The sequence below is a fragment of the Brienomyrus brachyistius genome, chromosome 2 (genome assembly GCF_023856365.1).
Source record: "Brienomyrus brachyistius isolate T26 chromosome 2, BBRACH_0.4, whole genome shotgun sequence".
In the NCBI taxonomy this organism is placed as follows: domain Eukaryota; kingdom Metazoa; phylum Chordata; class Actinopteri; order Osteoglossiformes; family Mormyridae; genus Brienomyrus; species Brienomyrus brachyistius.
The window spans coordinates 11,818,623-11,835,683 of record NC_064534.1 but is presented as its reverse complement, the minus strand read 5'-3'; the positions used below and the strand labels follow the sequence as shown (position 1 = coordinate 11,835,683).

Sequence of the window (17,061 nt, the reverse complement as noted above, 5' to 3'; positions counted from 1 at the left end):
TATACCTACGTAACCGTAGATCAAATGTATTTGTTTTCCTGTTTTCGCCCGTTTCATCGCTCTGTTTTACTTTTCATTAACACCACCTAAAGCATAAAACGTAAGACTGGATTCTTTTGGGTAATTTAACTGTTTAAATTTTATACAGTATAAAGTTGTGTAGAATAGTTCGTGCTGCCCTGGAAAAGTATGTTGCCACACAATAATAACAAAAAGATGGAAATTACAGTTATAAATTAAATTATAAAATTACAGAATAAAAATAAATGTTTAATTTCACACACATTCTGCTGAAAGCAGTTTTTTTTTGTTTTAACAACTGCAATTGTTGTTTCTGTTTCAGTCAGTATTGAAGTGGAGGCTGACGATTATGATAAGCAAGGTACAGTACGGTTTGTGCTTAATTTAAATTAGTGCCTTGTTATTTCATTAAAGTGCATACCTGTATGTAACTAATAGCTTAAATAACAGTCTCACTTGTTTCTCATCTTTCTTATCTTCAGTGCTCTATCAAGGTGAAAAATTTGTAATATTGTTACACTCTCTAATATACAGGCTCAAACACATTTAAAAAATATGGAATTCCCTATGTGTGTGTGTGTGTGTGTGTGTGTTGGGGGGGGGTCCCCCTTTTTGCCTGAATGATTGAGAGTACCCCTTCAGTCTGATGTCTTCAGTGCCCCTTTTCAATAACCAAAATTTAAAAATTTACTGTGGAGGACACCTCCCCCCACCCCAGTCAGCACACCCCCCCCCCCCCCCCCACCGCCCCAAAAAGTCACTGTGTACTTTTATTGAACTTTCTGTATCTGAGGGAAAAGAATGAGCCTCACATGTGTCATGTATGCATTCAAGTTTGATCTGAAAATTAATTGATGGTTCTTCTGTTTTGTACGGTATTTGTAATATACCATATCCACAATGCAGATTAAATGAATACGTACTTTAAATTAAATTTAAAACTATGGCATTTAAATATATAGTTTAATACTACAGAAGGGGTTATTTTGCTGTTTGGGAATGTAAGCTTTATTTGGTGTCCATTTATGTGCATTACAATGATGAACAAACTATATAAACAGGGTTATTCCAAGTTTTAATGTGTTCATTGTATTAAAACTGTAAAAAGTATCGTCATCAGCATGTCATTCCAGTTGCTTGGAATTCCTCACAACATACCACAGTGATTTAACATCTAACAGCAAGGCAAGATTTTGAGTAAAAGCCTGCAATTCATTCATTTTAGGCAGCATGTATTAAGTGCATTGCAGATGGACAAATACATTCTTGTTTTTTCTTTTCATAACTTATCAAAAACTAACAGACCTATTAAATTTTTCGTTCCATCCAGAAATTACATTCTGTAATAAATCTATTTCGCATTTACATAAAGACAGAAACTTGTAGTTTCTCATCCCTTATGACTTTTGAATTCCCTCCAGTTCAGCCTCATGCAGCTGTAAAACCATGAGTCATCCATGTTTCTGACATAATCCTTTTTTATACGACTTTGCTGTAGATTATGCAGGTTCCAATGAGAAGCGGGAGACGGGATCATGTCACAGAGCTACCGGGTCAGGAACTTCTGAAGGCAAAAGGGGGAGTGAAGTGACAGAGGAGAAGTCCCACAGGGACAAAGGTAGGAGAGGGAACCTAAAAGGAAAGAGGAAAGGGTTAAAGGAGAAATACGAGGTGAAGGACGAGTGTGACGAAGATGCACCCAAACGTAGGAAGAACAAAGATAATAAAAAAACCAGGATGCGAGATGCCAAGAATGAGGAAGGAGAAAAATCCAAGAGGAAGACCAAGATCAAAAATGTGAAGGAAGGAAGTGATGGAGAATCTGAAGAAGGTAAATGGGGACATTCTAAAAGGAAAGAAAAGGCCAAAAAGAAGAAGGGAAAACAGGAGCTGGTGGAAGAAAGGTGAGGTTGTGTCTACGGCATCGTTTAAGGTGGAGATTGGGTCGAACTCCTGACGTGACTCACCGTATGTGTAGCTCAGAGTCTGAGAGTTTCTCTGAGGGAGGGGAGCTGCAAGAGAAGAAGGAGGGATTCACACAGGAGGAGCTGGAGCAGCTCAAGGAAGCAGTGGATGAAAGAAGAAAGCTGATCATCACCCTCAAAGGGAAACCCTGGCCCATGAGGAAGAAACTCGTAACCCTGAGGTCAGCATCTACCGCTTATGTACAGTATGTTTGCATCAAATTTTATTTGCTGTGGTTTCCTGTACCACATTATAACTTATTATATGGTTGTATGAATCAAAGACAATGTATAAGACACTGATTAAAACAATAAAAATGTTTTGGACAAACCAGTGAACAGTTATATTCGTAAATACATCACTTAGTACTTTTCAGAAACTTCAGGAATTCCAGAAAATGTAAATTGCCTTTTCTTCTTTGTGATATTTTTATTGCGTCCAGTGAAATGAGTCAAGTAAACTTCGATGATTTGTGTTTTATTGAGTTGCGAGAATAAATGATGTTTCACAATGAGGTTGTCAGTGTTTGTGTGGTTGTAGGGAGTCACAGGAATTTCTGGAGAAGTATGAAGGGGCCCTTGGCAAAGGGAAAGGAAAGAGAGTCTATGCTTATAAAGTCATCATAAAGAAGGTGAGATCCACACCCTGCTCTTACATTAAGCTCAAAGATCACGAGAAAGCATTTCCACTGAGGAACAAGATTCATTTTAAAAGTTTTTCCTTCTGTGAAATTGAATCGCTGTTGATGATTTGAAAACGATTTAAAGAGAGATACTGATACAGACATTTATCATCAGTGACATTGTGCTGTATGTGTATCGAGTTATGAGCAAATAATAATCATATATTGCTGATCTCTACTGAGAAACAAAAATTGATTCTCATTATACATAGTCATGTTGAGTACCTCGGCAGTTGGAATGCTTTAATTATGCAACAGTGCCCTCTCCTGGTCATACACTCACAATTGCATTTTCAGAAATGGATGAAGTTTCAGCGGGATCTTGAGAACTTCAAAACTGCTTGTATCCCCTGGGAAATGAAAATAAAAGATATTGAAAGTAAGATTTTGAATAATCATACATGTAGTTCTTTTTCATAAAGTATATTTACACAAAATTTAATTAACGATGTTATACATTAATATAAACAGTAGTGGGATGTGTTTTTGTATCTTGTGTCTGAAATATTTGTCATCAAATATAGTCTTTATTAAAATAAGGAATAACATTTTTTGTATTAATCGACCATTTATGTTTTTGTTGACCTACTGTGTGTCATAATGTATTTTTTAGGCCACTTTGGATCATCAGTTGCCTCCTATTTCATATTTTTACGATGGATGTATGGGATCAACTTGATTTTATTTGGTCTGACATTTGGCCTGGTAATGATGCCAGAGGTAAGGCCCTGGTAATGATGCCCGGGGTAAGGTACTGGTAATGATGCCTGAGGTAAGGCAGGAAGTATGTTAGCAGATACAGTGACATACATATTTTCCAGTATTGTTATTAGGGCCCGTCACATTAATTTAAATCATATCCTGGCAACCAAATACAGTGTTCACAGAAAATCCTGGGATGCTTGCTTAATCCTGCAAAAATCTTGCAAATTTATTGGTTTCATAAGAAAAGTCCATTAACAAGCAATGTTTGACATACATGCCCATGTCTTCCACACATTTTCTTTTTAAGTGTGACAAATTTGACCGACTCATCATTTTGGTGTCAATTGTCGTCACTGGCTCACAAAGGGATACTAAACTCAAATGTTTGGTATTTTATGCTATTTCACAGGTGTTACTAATTAAAAAGGCACTCAATGAGGCTGCTTGTCAATGAACTTTTTAACTCAGCTCAGCTCTTTTAAATCTATAATTTGGATTTTGGTTTATCGCTGCTTGAAATTAATGTTTCACTACAGGTAGTTTCTAATTTTATCATTTGTGAAATATTGAATAAAGTAATGACTTTTACAAGTAAGAAATTTGCAATAGGTTCTCCATGGCATCGTTTTTGTTTTGATGATTGAGTCCTTCCACCATTTGACTTACATGTTTCCTTTTAGCAAATGTATTAAAATAAACTTAACAAAAATGCCCATAAAGTTCTAACTCAAAGGTTTAATCTCAGCATTAAATGTAGATGCAAAGCAGGTAAAACCAGGGGATCCCAAGGGGCACGGATACCATGACTCAATCAGGGGGTCCGGCACTCTACAGGTGCCCTTGAATACGTAAAATTATATAATTATATAATGTAAGGAATGGGGGGGGGGTGATATTTTGCCAGGGGGCCCAGAATGTTTAGCTACTTCCCAGGGATAAAAAATGTCTAAATACTGAATAATAAATATCTTCTAGTGTGGAGGTATTGTATATTGTGTATATTTTTGTTGGCATTAAATGTTGAAAAAAGATGAAGTGATTGAGGTTTGAGTAAACTGAGTGGAAGCTGTGGAACTGCCCAAGGCTCTGATGGGGAAGCCGTACGGCAGCATGCCCAGAAAGACCGTCCCAAGAGGCGAGGAGGGCGGCGCCATGGACTTCGCCGTCCTTTGGGATTTCGGGGTGAGCTCTTCTCACATGGGGGAATATGCAAGAACTATAATGTTTAGTCAACTTTCTTTATAGTCTCTGCTCTGTTCCAAGTAGCAATATGTCTTGAGCTTGTATAATTTGTATTGACCTTTGTTTTCCTGAACATGCACACATACCGATGCTAACAGAGAGTGCTGTCTATCTTTTTGCCCCTCAGGGCTACGCCCAATACTCGGTGCTCTTCTATGGATACTACAATAACCAGCGTGCCATTGGCTGGCTGAAGTTCAGGATGCCCCTTTCCTATTTTTTGGTGGGAGTGGGGACAGTGGCATACAGTTATATGGTGGTCATAAGAACGTGAGTGTCCTTCACGGTGCGAGTGTCCGTAAGATGGAGTCCTTCACTGAGCGAGTGTCCGTAAGGTGGAATCCTTCATGGTGCAAGTGTCCGTAAAGTGGAATTCTTCACGGTGCGAGTGTCCATAAGGTGGCGTTCTTCACCGTGCGAGTGTCCGTAAGGTGGAGTCCTTCACGGTGCGAGTGTCCGTAAGGTGGAGTCCTTCACGGTGCGAGTGTCCGTAAGGTGGAGTCCTTCACGGTGCGAGTGTCCGTAAGGTGGAGTCCTTCATGGTGCAAGTATCCGTAAGGTGGAGTCCTTCATGGTGCGAGTGTCCGTAAGGTGGCGTTCTTCACCGTGCGAGTGTCCGTAAGGTGGAGTCCTTCACTGAGCGAGTGTCCGTAAGGTGGCGTCCTTCATGGTGCGAGTGTCCGTAAGGTGGTGTCCTTCATGGTGCGAGTGTCCGTAAGGTGGCGTCCTTCATGGTGCGAGTGTCCGTAAGGTGGCGTCCTTCATGGTGCGAGTGTCCGTAAGGTGGCGTCCTTCATGGTGCGAGTGTCCGTAAGGTGGCGTTCTTCACCGTGCGAGTGTCCGTAAGGTGGAGTCCTTCATGGTGCGAGTGTCCGTAAGGTGGAGTCCTTCACGGTGCGAGTGTCCGTAAGGTGGAGTCCTTCACGGTGCGAGTGTCCGTAAGGTGGAGTCCTTCACGGTGCGAGTGTCCGTAAGATGGAGTCCTTCACTGAGCGAGTGTCCGTAAGGTGGAATCCTTCATGGTGCGAGTGTCCGTAAGGTGGAGTCCTTCATGGTGCGAGTGTCCGTAAGGTGGCGTTCTTCACCGTGCGAGTGTCCGTAAGGTGGCGTCCTTCATGGTGCGAGTGTCCGTAAGGTGGCGTCCTTCATGGTGCGAGTGTCCGTAAGGTGGTGTCCTTCATGGTGCGAGTGTCCGTAAGGTGGCGTCCTTCATGGTGCGAGTGTCCGTAAGGTGGCGTCCTTCATGGTGCGAGTGTCCGTAAGGTGGCGTCCTTCATGGTGCGAGTGTCCGTAAGGTGGCGTCCTTCATGGTGCGAGTGTCCGTAAGGTGGCGTTCTTCACCGTGCGAGTTTCCGTAAGGTGGAGTCCTTCATGGTGCGAGTGTCCGTAGGGTGGCGTTCTTCACCGTGCGAGTGTCCATAAGGTGGCGTTCTTCATGGTGCGAGTGTCCGTAAGGTGGAGTCCTTCATGGTGCGAGTGTCCGTAAGGTGGAGTCCTTCATGGTGCGAGTGTCCGTAAGGTGGCGTTCTTCACCGTGCGAGTGTCCGTAAGGTGGCATTCTTCACCGTGCGAGTGTCCGTAAGGTGGAGTCCTTCATGGTGCGAGTGTCCGTAAGGTGGAGTCCTTCATGGTGCGAGTGTCCGTAAGGTGGCGTTCTTCACCGTGCGAGTGTCCGTAAGGTGGAGTCCTTCATGGTGCGAGTGTCCGTAAGGTGGAGTCCTTCATGGTGCGAGTGTCCGTAAGGTGGAGTCCTTCATGGTGCGAGTGTCCGTAAGGTGGAGTCCTTCACCGTGCGAGTGTCCGTAAGGTGGCGTTCTTCACCGTGCGAGTGTCCGTAAGGTGGCGTCCTTCACCGTGCGAGTGTCCGTAAGGTGGCGTTCTTCATGGTGCGAGTGTCCGTAAGGTGGAGTCCTTCATGGTGTGAGCGTCCGTAAGGTGGAGTCCTTCATGGTGCGAGTGTCCGTAAGGTGGCGTTCTTCACCGTGCGAGTGTCCGTAAGGTGGAGTCCTTCATGGTGCGAGTGTCCGTAAGGTGGAGTCCTTCATGGTGCGAGTGTCCGTAAGGTGGCGTTCTTCACCGTGCGAGTGTCCGTAAGGTGGAGTCCTTCATGGTGCGAGTGTCCGTAAGGTGGCGTTCTTCACCGTGCGAGTGTCCGTAAGGCGGCGTTCTTCACCGTGCGAGTGTCCGTAAGGTGGCGTCCTTCATGGTGCGAGTGTCCGTAAGGTGGCGTCCTTCATGGTGAGAGTGTCCGTAAGGTGGCGTCCTTCATGGGGCGAGTGTCCGTAAGGTGGCGTTCTTCACCGTGCGAGTGTCCGTAAGGTGGAGTCCTTCATGGTGCGAGTGTCCGTAAGGTGCCGTCCTTCATGGGGCGAGTGTCCGTAAGGTGGCGTTCTTCACCGTGCGAGTGTCCGTAAGGTGGCGTTCTTCACCGTGCGAGTGTCCGTAAGGTGGAGTCCTTCATGGTGCGAGTGTCCGTAAGGTGGCGTCCTTCATGGGGCGAGTGTCCGTGAGGTGGCGTTCTTCACCGTGCGAGTGTCCGTAAGGTGGCGTTCTTCACCGTGCGAGTGTCCGTAAGGTGGAGTCCTTCATGGTGCGAGTGTCCATAAGGTGGCGTCCTTCATGGTGCGAGTGTCCGTAAGGTGGCGTTCTTCACCGTGCGAGCGTCCGTAAGGTGGCGTTCTTCACCGTGCGAGTGTCCGTAAGGTGGCGTTCTTCACCGTGCGAGTGTCCGTAAGGTGGAGTCCTTCATGGTGCGAGTGTCCGTAAGGTGGCGTCCTTCATGGTGCGAGTGTCCGTAAGGTGGCGTTCTTCACCGTGCGAGTGTCCGTAAGGTGGCGTTCTTCACCGTGCGAGTGTCCGTAAGGTGGAGTCCTTCATGGGGCGAGTGTCCGTGAGGTGGCATCCTTCACGGTGAATTATCAGTCCATTAAAGTAGTTTTAAAAGTGTTTATTTTCATTTTTTGTGGTCTCTGTATGGAAGTGTTAAGCATTCAAAATCTCACACAAGCATTTAAATCCATTAACTCTCCATCATCATTTACATTTGATTTATTAAAATAACTATTCAGTTCTATATAAGCAATTTACGACTGAGACAAAATGCTATAATGTTGACCTTAGTACTTAAGTAAAAAAATGCATTGAATTAATATGAATATATATTTTTGGATTTCTTAACATTTAATTAAACTCAATTTCTTGACTGTGCGAATGCAGTGTGCGCTTCTGGCACATTCCTTGAAACTGATTTTTTTTTTCTTGCACAGGATGGCGCGAAATGCCAACCGAGATGGTGGAGGAGATGACACCAGCTTCAACTTCAGTTGGAAGATGTTCACCAGTTGGGATTACCTCATTGGCAACCCAGAAACAGCTGACAACAAGTTTGCATCTATCACCACAAACTTTAAGGTCAAGTAACTACCACATAAGGTCAAGTAACAATTAAATATTTTCAAGTCAAGTAACATTAACTTCAGTTTTATGTTACAATAAGATGTCTTCTTTTGAGTTAAGTAGAGTCAGTGTTCAGAATGTGGAATGATTAATTTACTTATAAACTGCTCTTTTACAGTATATCGATCTTTTGGTGTCTCTTCCAAATATGTGCTTGTTTGACAGAAAGTGAATTGTAACAGACCACTTGCAAATACAATTTTTCCTTAAAGTTCTCCCTCCACAGGAGTCTATTGTTGAGGAGCAGGAGAGTCAGAAGGATGACAACATTCATCTGACCCGTTTCCTCCGTGTTCTGGCAAACTTCCTCGTGCTCTGCTGTCTGGCAGGAAGTGGCTATCTCATCTACTTTGTGGTCAGAAGGTCCCAGAAGTTTGCTCTGGATGGTCTGGAGAACCACAGCTGGTGGGAAAGAAATGAAGTAAGTGAGTTGCCTCTTGTATTTTCTCCAGAGAATTGTCACAAAAACAGTGCCTGTGTGAAATGTGTCCCTGTTATCGCTCAGGTCAACATGGTGATGTCGCTACTTGGTATGTTCTGCCCAATGATGTTTGACGTGATTAGCTCCTTGGAGAACTACCACCCCCGCATTGCCCTCCAGTGGCAACTGGGTCGGATCTTTGCCCTTTTCCTGGGGAACCTCTACACCTTCATCATTGCACTCATGGATGAGATCAACCGCAAAGTAAAGCACGGGAATCTTTAACAAACCTTTTAATTAAATATCAAGTCAACTCAAGTCAAAGCAAGAGTTTTATTTGTCACGTGTACTACGTGGGTTATGCAGCAAAATGCAACTATATAAGCAGACAATACTGTGTAATTAAAAATTACAAAAGGTAAATTTTAAATAAATAAATATCTATATATACATATACACACACATATATATATATATATGTACACACTATATATATGGGGCTTCAAGGCCCTGCCTTATATTGTACAGTATATGCATATTTCTATGCATGCTTATGTAACCTCTGTAAATTCCTCCTGGGGACCCTTTTATAGCGATCAGAGGAAGATGCAGTGAAGATGAATATGACCGCATGGGAGGCCGGTCTGTACAATGGTACTTCTGTTGGTAATGCTTCAGCTCCTCTACCTGTGCATCCAGCTGATGTGCCCAGAGGACCCTGCTGGGAGACCATGGTGGGCCAGGTACCGCGATGCCCATCTGTGGGCTCTGTTCAACTTGGTTTCATTGTGCCACGCGGTAATGTCCTGCCAATACCAACTACCCAAGACGGCTTTCAAGATACAATACCTTTAAAGAAAGCCTATGAACATCATAATAATATATCACATTGCCATCACTAATTAAGTAAAGAACTGTAATGAGTTTTCTTGGTGTGTTGCTCCTCGACCTGCTGCCGAAGGAGATGCACAAATTGGTCTTAGTGCCAATGCAGGAATTTGTTTCTTATTACAATGACCAGGCGGTAATTATTGTTTTGTGTTTCCTGTGCACATAGGAATTTGTTCGACTCATAGTGTCGGACACCATGACCACGTATATCACTCTGCTGATTGGTGATTTCCTGCGCGCCCTGTTTGTTAGATTCTTTAACTACTGCTGGTGCTGGGACCTGGAGTATGGCTTTGTGAGTGTGGCAGTATAGTTCAATCACCTTGGTGATTTCAAGTATACGGCATGCTAATGTCTGTGATCAGGTGGCAATGCAGATTTGCAGAATGCTCTAATTTATTCATCCTTATTGTTTTCACTATTTGAAAGCCATCATACTCTGAATTTGATGTGAGTGGAAATGTCCTGGGCTTGATATTCAATCAGGGAATGATATGGTAAATATTTGCATTTATTATTAAAATTACTCTTTAGCTGGGAATCGTTTTATAGATGTGCGAAACATTTTCTATAACGTAAGCTGCCGTTTTCGTTAGCTGTGTAAAGCACCCTAATATGTTAATCTGATAAATACTCGTATCACAGTGCAAACCACAAGTGTGACACCCTTCAGTATGCCACTATGACGCCATCCCCCTTGGTTGGTTGCTATAGGCACATGGCTGACTCTGTTGTCTTCTGTTTTTGTGTCTGTGTGGAAGGATGGGTGCGTTCTATGCCCCCTGCCTGCCGGCGCTCAACGTGCTGCGTCTCCACGTCTCCATGTACCTGCAGTGCTGGGCCGTCATGTGCTGCAACGTCCCCCAGGAACGAGTCTTCAAGGCCTCTGGCTCCAACAACTTCTACATGGCCATGCTTCTGGTCATCCTCTTCCTGTCCACCCTGCCGGCCATATACACCATCGTCACCATCCCTCCTTCCTTTGATTGTGGGCCTTTCAGGTCAAATCCATCTATAACAACACTGATTCATCACCTTACTGGCCATAGCACATATCTACTAATTGTCCCATATCATTCAAGTGCAGTCTCCATCATCTTGGAATATGTGTCTACCACTGCTTACACTCTTTAATTAAATGCTAGCTTTCAGTGGTACAGCAAAGGGGGGTACAGCAATTTCCAAGGGCCCCTGAGTGACAACAATTTGGAGCATAATTGAATCGGTCTGGGTTCTTTAGCGATACCCCTGCTAGCCTTCATAAACATTATCTAAAGGTTAATTATGAATATTATTATGTTATTATCATTTAAGAAATTGCTTCATAAACAGTCAGCTCATAATAGTGCACAAAAGGTGAAACCCCTGCATGAAATGTGATAACATCTACCGGCCTTCCGTTTCAGTGGTAAGAACCGCATGTTCGATGTGATTCAGGAAACCCTGGAGACCGATTTCCCTGCCTGGTTCGGAAAGGCGTTCAGCTATGCCTCCAATCCAGGGCTCGTCCTCCCATTCATACTGGTCATGGTGTAAGTAAGCAGGTCACAGAGGGATTGTGTTTCATACATACGGGGAAGTCTGAACTGTAAAAAGACCGCATGAGATACCATCAGGTAGTAACATCCTTATGGTATTTGTAGTAAACAAATTTTTTATTTGTCCTTTATTTGTCCATAATTTGTTTATTATGTAGGCTAATGGAAAAGCTAAGGGAAAAAAAAGCTTTTTCCTGTTTTTAAATTGTTCCAGTTTAGCCATCTATTATTTGCAGTCTACGTCCAAAACGTATAAGGCTGCCAACCTAGACTTAAAGAAGAAACTGCAAACTGTAAGTCTGATCGCTGCACTGAATTTCAAAATGATTATAAAAGTGTTTATACGCGAATAACATAGCGTGAAATGCATGGAAACTTTCAAAATAAACTTTCAATAATATAGTATGCACCACTGTATTTCAGTAGATGGCAGTACAAAAGCATTATTGCACGGTTGGCATGGAACGTTTTCTTTTCGTGGGATTACTGTTAGATCACAAGAAACACTATATCAGGTCATTCTTACTCATAGGTCTTTCCTCAGGGGGATCCTTGGTAATACCACCCAAATTTCACGCTATAATTACAGCAAGGGCATTGAGTGTGCAGCTGGATGCATGTGCTCTATGTGCTTCTCATAACACTGTTTCATGAGGCAGTGTATGAATACATTCCTCTGTTTTGAATAAGCAAAATGAGGAGAATAAGAAGAAGAACAAGAAAGCAGCTCTGAAGGCAGCAGCCGAGCTAGAGGAGGCGAAAAATGTTGCCACCTGCAGGCAGGAGAATGACTGCGCTGAGTCTGGCCAGGACAGAGGCATCGCCACTTCTGGGCAGGACAGAGATGCCCAGTCACAACAGCTCAGCCGGGGTAAGGCCTCTCTAAATCCTCTCTTTCCTGGGTTATATACAGAGACGCATGTAACTGGTAAGCAAGTACGCATTCGCCATACAGTGTGTGCAGAATTATTAGGCAAGTACTATTTCCGGACATAATTCTTTGCAGTAGTGGGGCAGACTTATAAAAATAAATTCTGAAGTTTTCTTTTGCTCCAAGTAAATGTATTTAGAGGGAAAATGTTACATTAGACTTTCACAAACAAAAATAAAAGAAAAGCACTTGATTTTCAGTATGCAGTGATGGTATGCAGTGGCAATCAGAAACTGGATGTGGACTTTTCTCACTTTACCATTAACAGACATAATAATAAAATTCTCTTATTCAGTGTATATAAGGAATAACAAACTTCACCAAGTTTAGTGTCCTGTATGGCCACCTTTCTTCTCAATGACCATCATGAGCCTGTTCGCCATTGAACCAGTCAAGTTTTTGCTTTGATCCCATCCTATATTAGCTACGTCAGCTAGGATCACCTCACAGACGCTGCTCTGAGAAGTGCACTGGTTACCATCTTGGTAAATCTCATACTGTCCTGCTTGAACATCATGGGAAGGGGCACTGTCCTGCATGAATGTCATGGGATGGGGCACTGTCCTGCATGAATATCATGGGAAGGGGCACTTTCCTGCATGAATATCATGGGATGGGGCACTGTCCTGCATGAATATCATGGGAAGGGGCACTTTCCTGCATGAATATCATGGGAAGGGGCACTGTCCTGCATGAATATCATGGGATGAGGCACTGTTCTGCATGAATACCATGGAAGGGGCACTGTCCTGCATGAATGTCATGGGAAGGGGCACTTTCCTGCATGAATATCATGGGAAGGGGCACTGTCCTGCATGAATATCATGGGAAGGGGTACTTTCCTGCATGAATATCATGGGAAGGGGCACTGTCCTGCATGAATATCATGGGATAGGGCACTGTTCTGCATGAATACCATGGGAAGGGGCACTGTCCTGCATGGATATCATGGGAAGGGGCACTGTCCTGCGTGAATATCATGGGATGGGGCACTGTCCTGCATAAATATCATGGGATGGGGCACTGTCCTGCATGAATGTCATGGGATGGGGCACTGTCCTGCATGAATGTCATGGGATGGGGCACTGTCCTGCATGAATATCATGGGATGAGGCACTGTCCTGCATGAATATCATGGGATGGGGCACTGTCCTGCATGGATATCATGGGAAGGGGCACTGTCCTGCATGAATATCATGGGATGGGGCACTGTCCTGCATGGATATCATGGGAAGGGGCACTGTCCTGCATGAATATCATGGGATGAGGCACTGTCCTGCATGAATATCATGGGATGAGGCACTGTCCTGCATGGATATCATGGGAAGGGGCACTGTCCTGCGTGAATATCATGGGATGGGGCACTGTCCTGCATAAATATCATGGGATGGGGCACTGTCCTGCATGAATGTCATGGGATGGGGCACTGTCCTGCATGAATGTCATGGGATGGGGCACTGTCCTGCATGAATATCATGGGATGAGGCACTGTCCTGCATGAATATCATGGGATGGGGCACTGTCCTGCATGAATACCATGGAAGGGGCACTGTCCTGCATGAATGTCATGGGATGGGGCACTGTCCTGCATGAATATCATGGGATGAGGCACTGTTCTGCATGAATACCATGGGAAGGGGCACTGTCCTGCATGGATATCATGGGAAGGGGCACTGTCCTGCGTGAATATCATAGGAGGGGGCACTGTCCTGCATGAATATCATGGGATGGGGCACTGTCCTGCATGAATATCATGGGATAGGGCACTGTTCTGCATGAATACCATGGGAAGGGGCACTGTCCTGCATGGATATCATGGGAAGGGGCACTGTCCTGCGTGAATATCATAGGAGGGGGCACTGTCCTGCATGAATATCATGGGATGGGGCACTGTCCTGCATGAATATCGTATCCTTTTTGAAAGCTGCTGACTTCTTCCTGTACCAGTGTTTGAAGAATGTATCATCTAGAAATTGGCATTAGATCTTGTGGCAAATTTTCATGCTCTCTGGGAGTCTGAAAGATCCAACAAGTTCATCACTGATAACTGCAGCCCACACCATCACTCCTCCACCACCCTGTTGGTGCTTGAAGAAGGTGACCATTCATGGGGCCCATCCGTCTGCTCCATCAAGAGTCACACTCATCTCATCATCACAAAGCCTTTATAAAATCACTCTTGAGGTGTGTCTGTGCGGTGTGTCTTGATGTTTTAGCTTGCATGCCTTATTGAGTGGAGGTCATATTTCAGCCTTTGTGACCTTAGCGATGTCATGTAACACACTGCACTCAGTGCTTCCAGAGATTCTACTCAGATTGCAGTTTTTTTTAAATGGTGGCATTTGATTCTAAAGAGTTTCTATAAGTCTCCCCTTTAATTTGACACATAGCTATGGCAGTTACTTTACATCTTCTTCTCGCTACATGCTTCTACCGTCCTCTTTGTCTGTTGGCCATAAAACACTCGATTGTACAGTAATCATATTTTAAAGGTTTAGGAATTTTGTTTTGCATCCCTCTGACTGACACTTTAGAATTTTGTTTTTTATTGCTCTCTGCAAGGTCCTTTTCTGGCTCATTTTAATAGTAATAAAAAATGTACCGTTTTTCTCCAAACAGAAAGTACTCAGACAAAATACTGACCATGTACTGCCTTTTAGACAGTTCATTCCTAATTACGGATTCATCTGTACTAAAAATATCGGTCGGAAGATAAGATACAAATAAAATACACACTTGCCTAGTAATTCTGCACACAGTGTAGCAATGTGCAGCAATGTGCAGCAATTTCTTGTTGCAGCAAAGCAAATGCATATTTTATGTGCTTGTCGTAACTGCACAATGCACATAAATACATTTGTGCTGCTACAACAAAAAATTGCAACGCATTGCTTTATAAGGTGAATCTGTACTAGCGTACCAGTTATGTGCATCTGTGGTTATACGCCTCTACGCTAATGTGCTTTTCAACATCATCTGGATGATGCAGGTGGATGTTGTAAAGGCATATCCCTGCAGCCAGGAACCGAACGATCGAGTGAGAGCGGCAGTGTCGAGCAGGAGAGGCGATGTGCGAGGGGCTTATAACTGTTATCATCTGATACCCTAACCTCATCCCTAAGCCTAACCATAAACCCCTCCCCCCCCCCCCCCCCCCCCCACAGTTGGCTCCCAGCTGCAGCGATATATATTTGAGGTATTTGTGGAAACATGGCTCCTTTTCAGCTTTGCATAAGGACTTGAGGACAATCTCCTGCTGCTTCTCACCATATTACAGGGGAAAGCAGGGAAGGCAAGAGGGAAAGCAGAAGGACCTACCAGCATCCCAATAGCCAGTTCTACTCGCTACATGGCAGAGATATCCGACAGTCCAGACTCGCACCCCCTGGTGGATTGGTGACCAGGCCCCTGACACCTCGGGGCACAGAAATGGGCGGGTATTTACCAGGCAACCCACGACCGCCAGGACCAGGGTCCCAGAGGAGCCTTAACTTTCACTAAGAAAGACTCAGTCACTGATGGAGACGGACATGCTGCCCAGCGCATGCTAGGTGCCTGTTGTTCCCAGGCTTCTATTCCTTCACGTTAAATTTTAAAGGTTAGGATGTATAATTCAGGCATTCATTTTGGGCATTATATTTGACCTTTTAGAGGTAACACATGCTTGTTTAAATTAGTAAATTAATTGCCTTCTATGAAGGTTTTCTTCTACACAAAATTAAGGCAATATTGAGGCTTTACAAAGAATTTTAAACCATCTGTTGAAGATACGAGCTGCCTTTAAGAAGTAAATTAGAAGCATCTGGTTGTTATTAAATGATTGTACTACAAATAGGTAGAATGACCCAGCCAAGCTGTGAGGACTTTAAGAGGAGGTGCTATTATTAGGATGGGGCATTGACTTCTATTGTCCTTTACTTGATAGATGTTAAAGATCAGAGTTGGGTAATTGAGGTTCAGAGAGTGAAAGTCCAGACCAAGATTTTGTTTCAACCAACCAGTTGAGCATAAAGCGTCACAGTCACAGCATATTCAACTGGTTGATTGAAACAAAATCCCGGTCTGGACTTTTACTCTCCGGACCTCAATTACCCAACTCTGTTAAAGATATTGTGACAATATCTGCTTTAGTTATATATTTTTATTTGCTTATATGCTGTTTAAGACTTTACAGTTCCACTCTGTGACCCTGTACTGTATAAGTGGCTGGAAGACGGATCAGTGGACGTTCCGTAGACCCATGATTCATGGAAAAGAACATCTCAGAAACTGGCTCTGTTGCTTATCTATAATTTTCCTTTTAAATAAAAATGTTTCCTTGTCCTCAAGACCTCTGTATGACGCCAAAAACTCGAGCTGATATTTGTAAAACTCTTTTTTGTAAAGCTCTTTTTCTCTGCCAAATTTAATAAGTTAATAGATTAAACATTCATATACAAGTAGATTATGTGTTCTAATTTGACAAAGTAGTGTTATTGACATAAGAGTGATTTAAATAAGTTATCTGGGGTGCCTTATCAAAATGCAATTTAATCTTTTGTGATCCAACTACAGTGAGATCAGATTAATTTGTTTTGACTAAATCAAATCCTTCTCGCGACCAGAACTCCCAGTGACGGTATCATATTATCGCTGTGCACTCCTGAATCTAAGCTCTTTGTTGTGGGATCTAATATCTTGGCAGCATTGTCTGTTCTCAGCACTGGTTCGACATTGTTCAAGTTTGTCAGCTGTACCGCGGGTCAGAAGCAGTGAAACATTTCGCCGATATGCTTACAGTTAACTGTACAAGTCCTGCACTGGTTCATAGTAGTAACTGACCATCTTTGAGTAAAATTAGTGAACTAAGTGTCAAACTAATGTTGTCAGTTTCACTGACTGTCCGTCATGGGTGATCTTACAGAGACTTAACTTTAAAAAATTATCTTGCAGTATTTACCCAGTTAATTTAAAGGACAAATATAGCTAGGTGACACTATGAGCTTTAATTGTTAATGTTGGCAAATAAGTTACATCAATATTTAAATGCTCATGAAAAGTTCATGTGCTGCAGTCATTAATCATTGAAAATTCTGAAAACTTAAGACGATAAATGTCTTATTCAGGGACAAATAACCAACCAATAGCGATGCATTTGATTTATTTATTAAAAGGTATGCAAATGAGCATGTTACAATTAGTGTAGGAATTAAGGTTAAACTTTACATTT

At 43.3% G+C, this 17,061-nt stretch overlaps 1 protein-coding gene across 1 annotated transcript; it reads left to right on the top strand.

Moving 5' to 3' along the window:
• The first annotated feature begins 1,442 nt into the window (after positions 1-1,442).
• On the top strand, positions 1,443-15,808 carry tmc1 (transmembrane channel-like 1). Its single transcript, XM_049004877.1, has 18 exons — positions 1,443-1,925; positions 2,000-2,167; positions 2,527-2,617; positions 2,966-3,047; positions 3,282-3,388; positions 4,457-4,555; positions 4,743-4,885; positions 7,882-8,026; positions 8,298-8,492; positions 8,577-8,756; positions 9,086-9,235; positions 9,550-9,678; positions 9,813-9,880; positions 10,145-10,384; positions 10,790-10,915; positions 11,136-11,214; positions 11,612-11,792; positions 15,130-15,808. Exons 1-18 carry the CDS (start codon positions 1,759-1,761, stop codon positions 15,351-15,353), a joined length of 2,574 nt encoding a protein of 857 aa, XP_048860834.1. The 5' UTR covers positions 1,443-1,758; the 3' UTR covers positions 15,354-15,808.
• Positions 15,809-17,061: the final 1,253 nt, after the last annotated feature.

Coding starts and splice junctions, on each gene's coding strand:
- tmc1 (XM_049004877.1), top strand. CDS start 1,759: ATGCGAGATGCCAAGAATGAGGAAGGAGAAAAATCCAAGAGGAAGACC. Junction 8,027..8,297: donor CTATCACCACAAACTTTAAG/GTCAAGTAACTA, acceptor CTCCCTCCACAG/GAGTCTATTGTTGAGGAGCA. Junction 9,679..9,812: donor GGGACCTGGAGTATGGCTTT/GTGAGTGTGGCA, acceptor ACTATTTGAAAG/CCATCATACTCTGAATTTGA.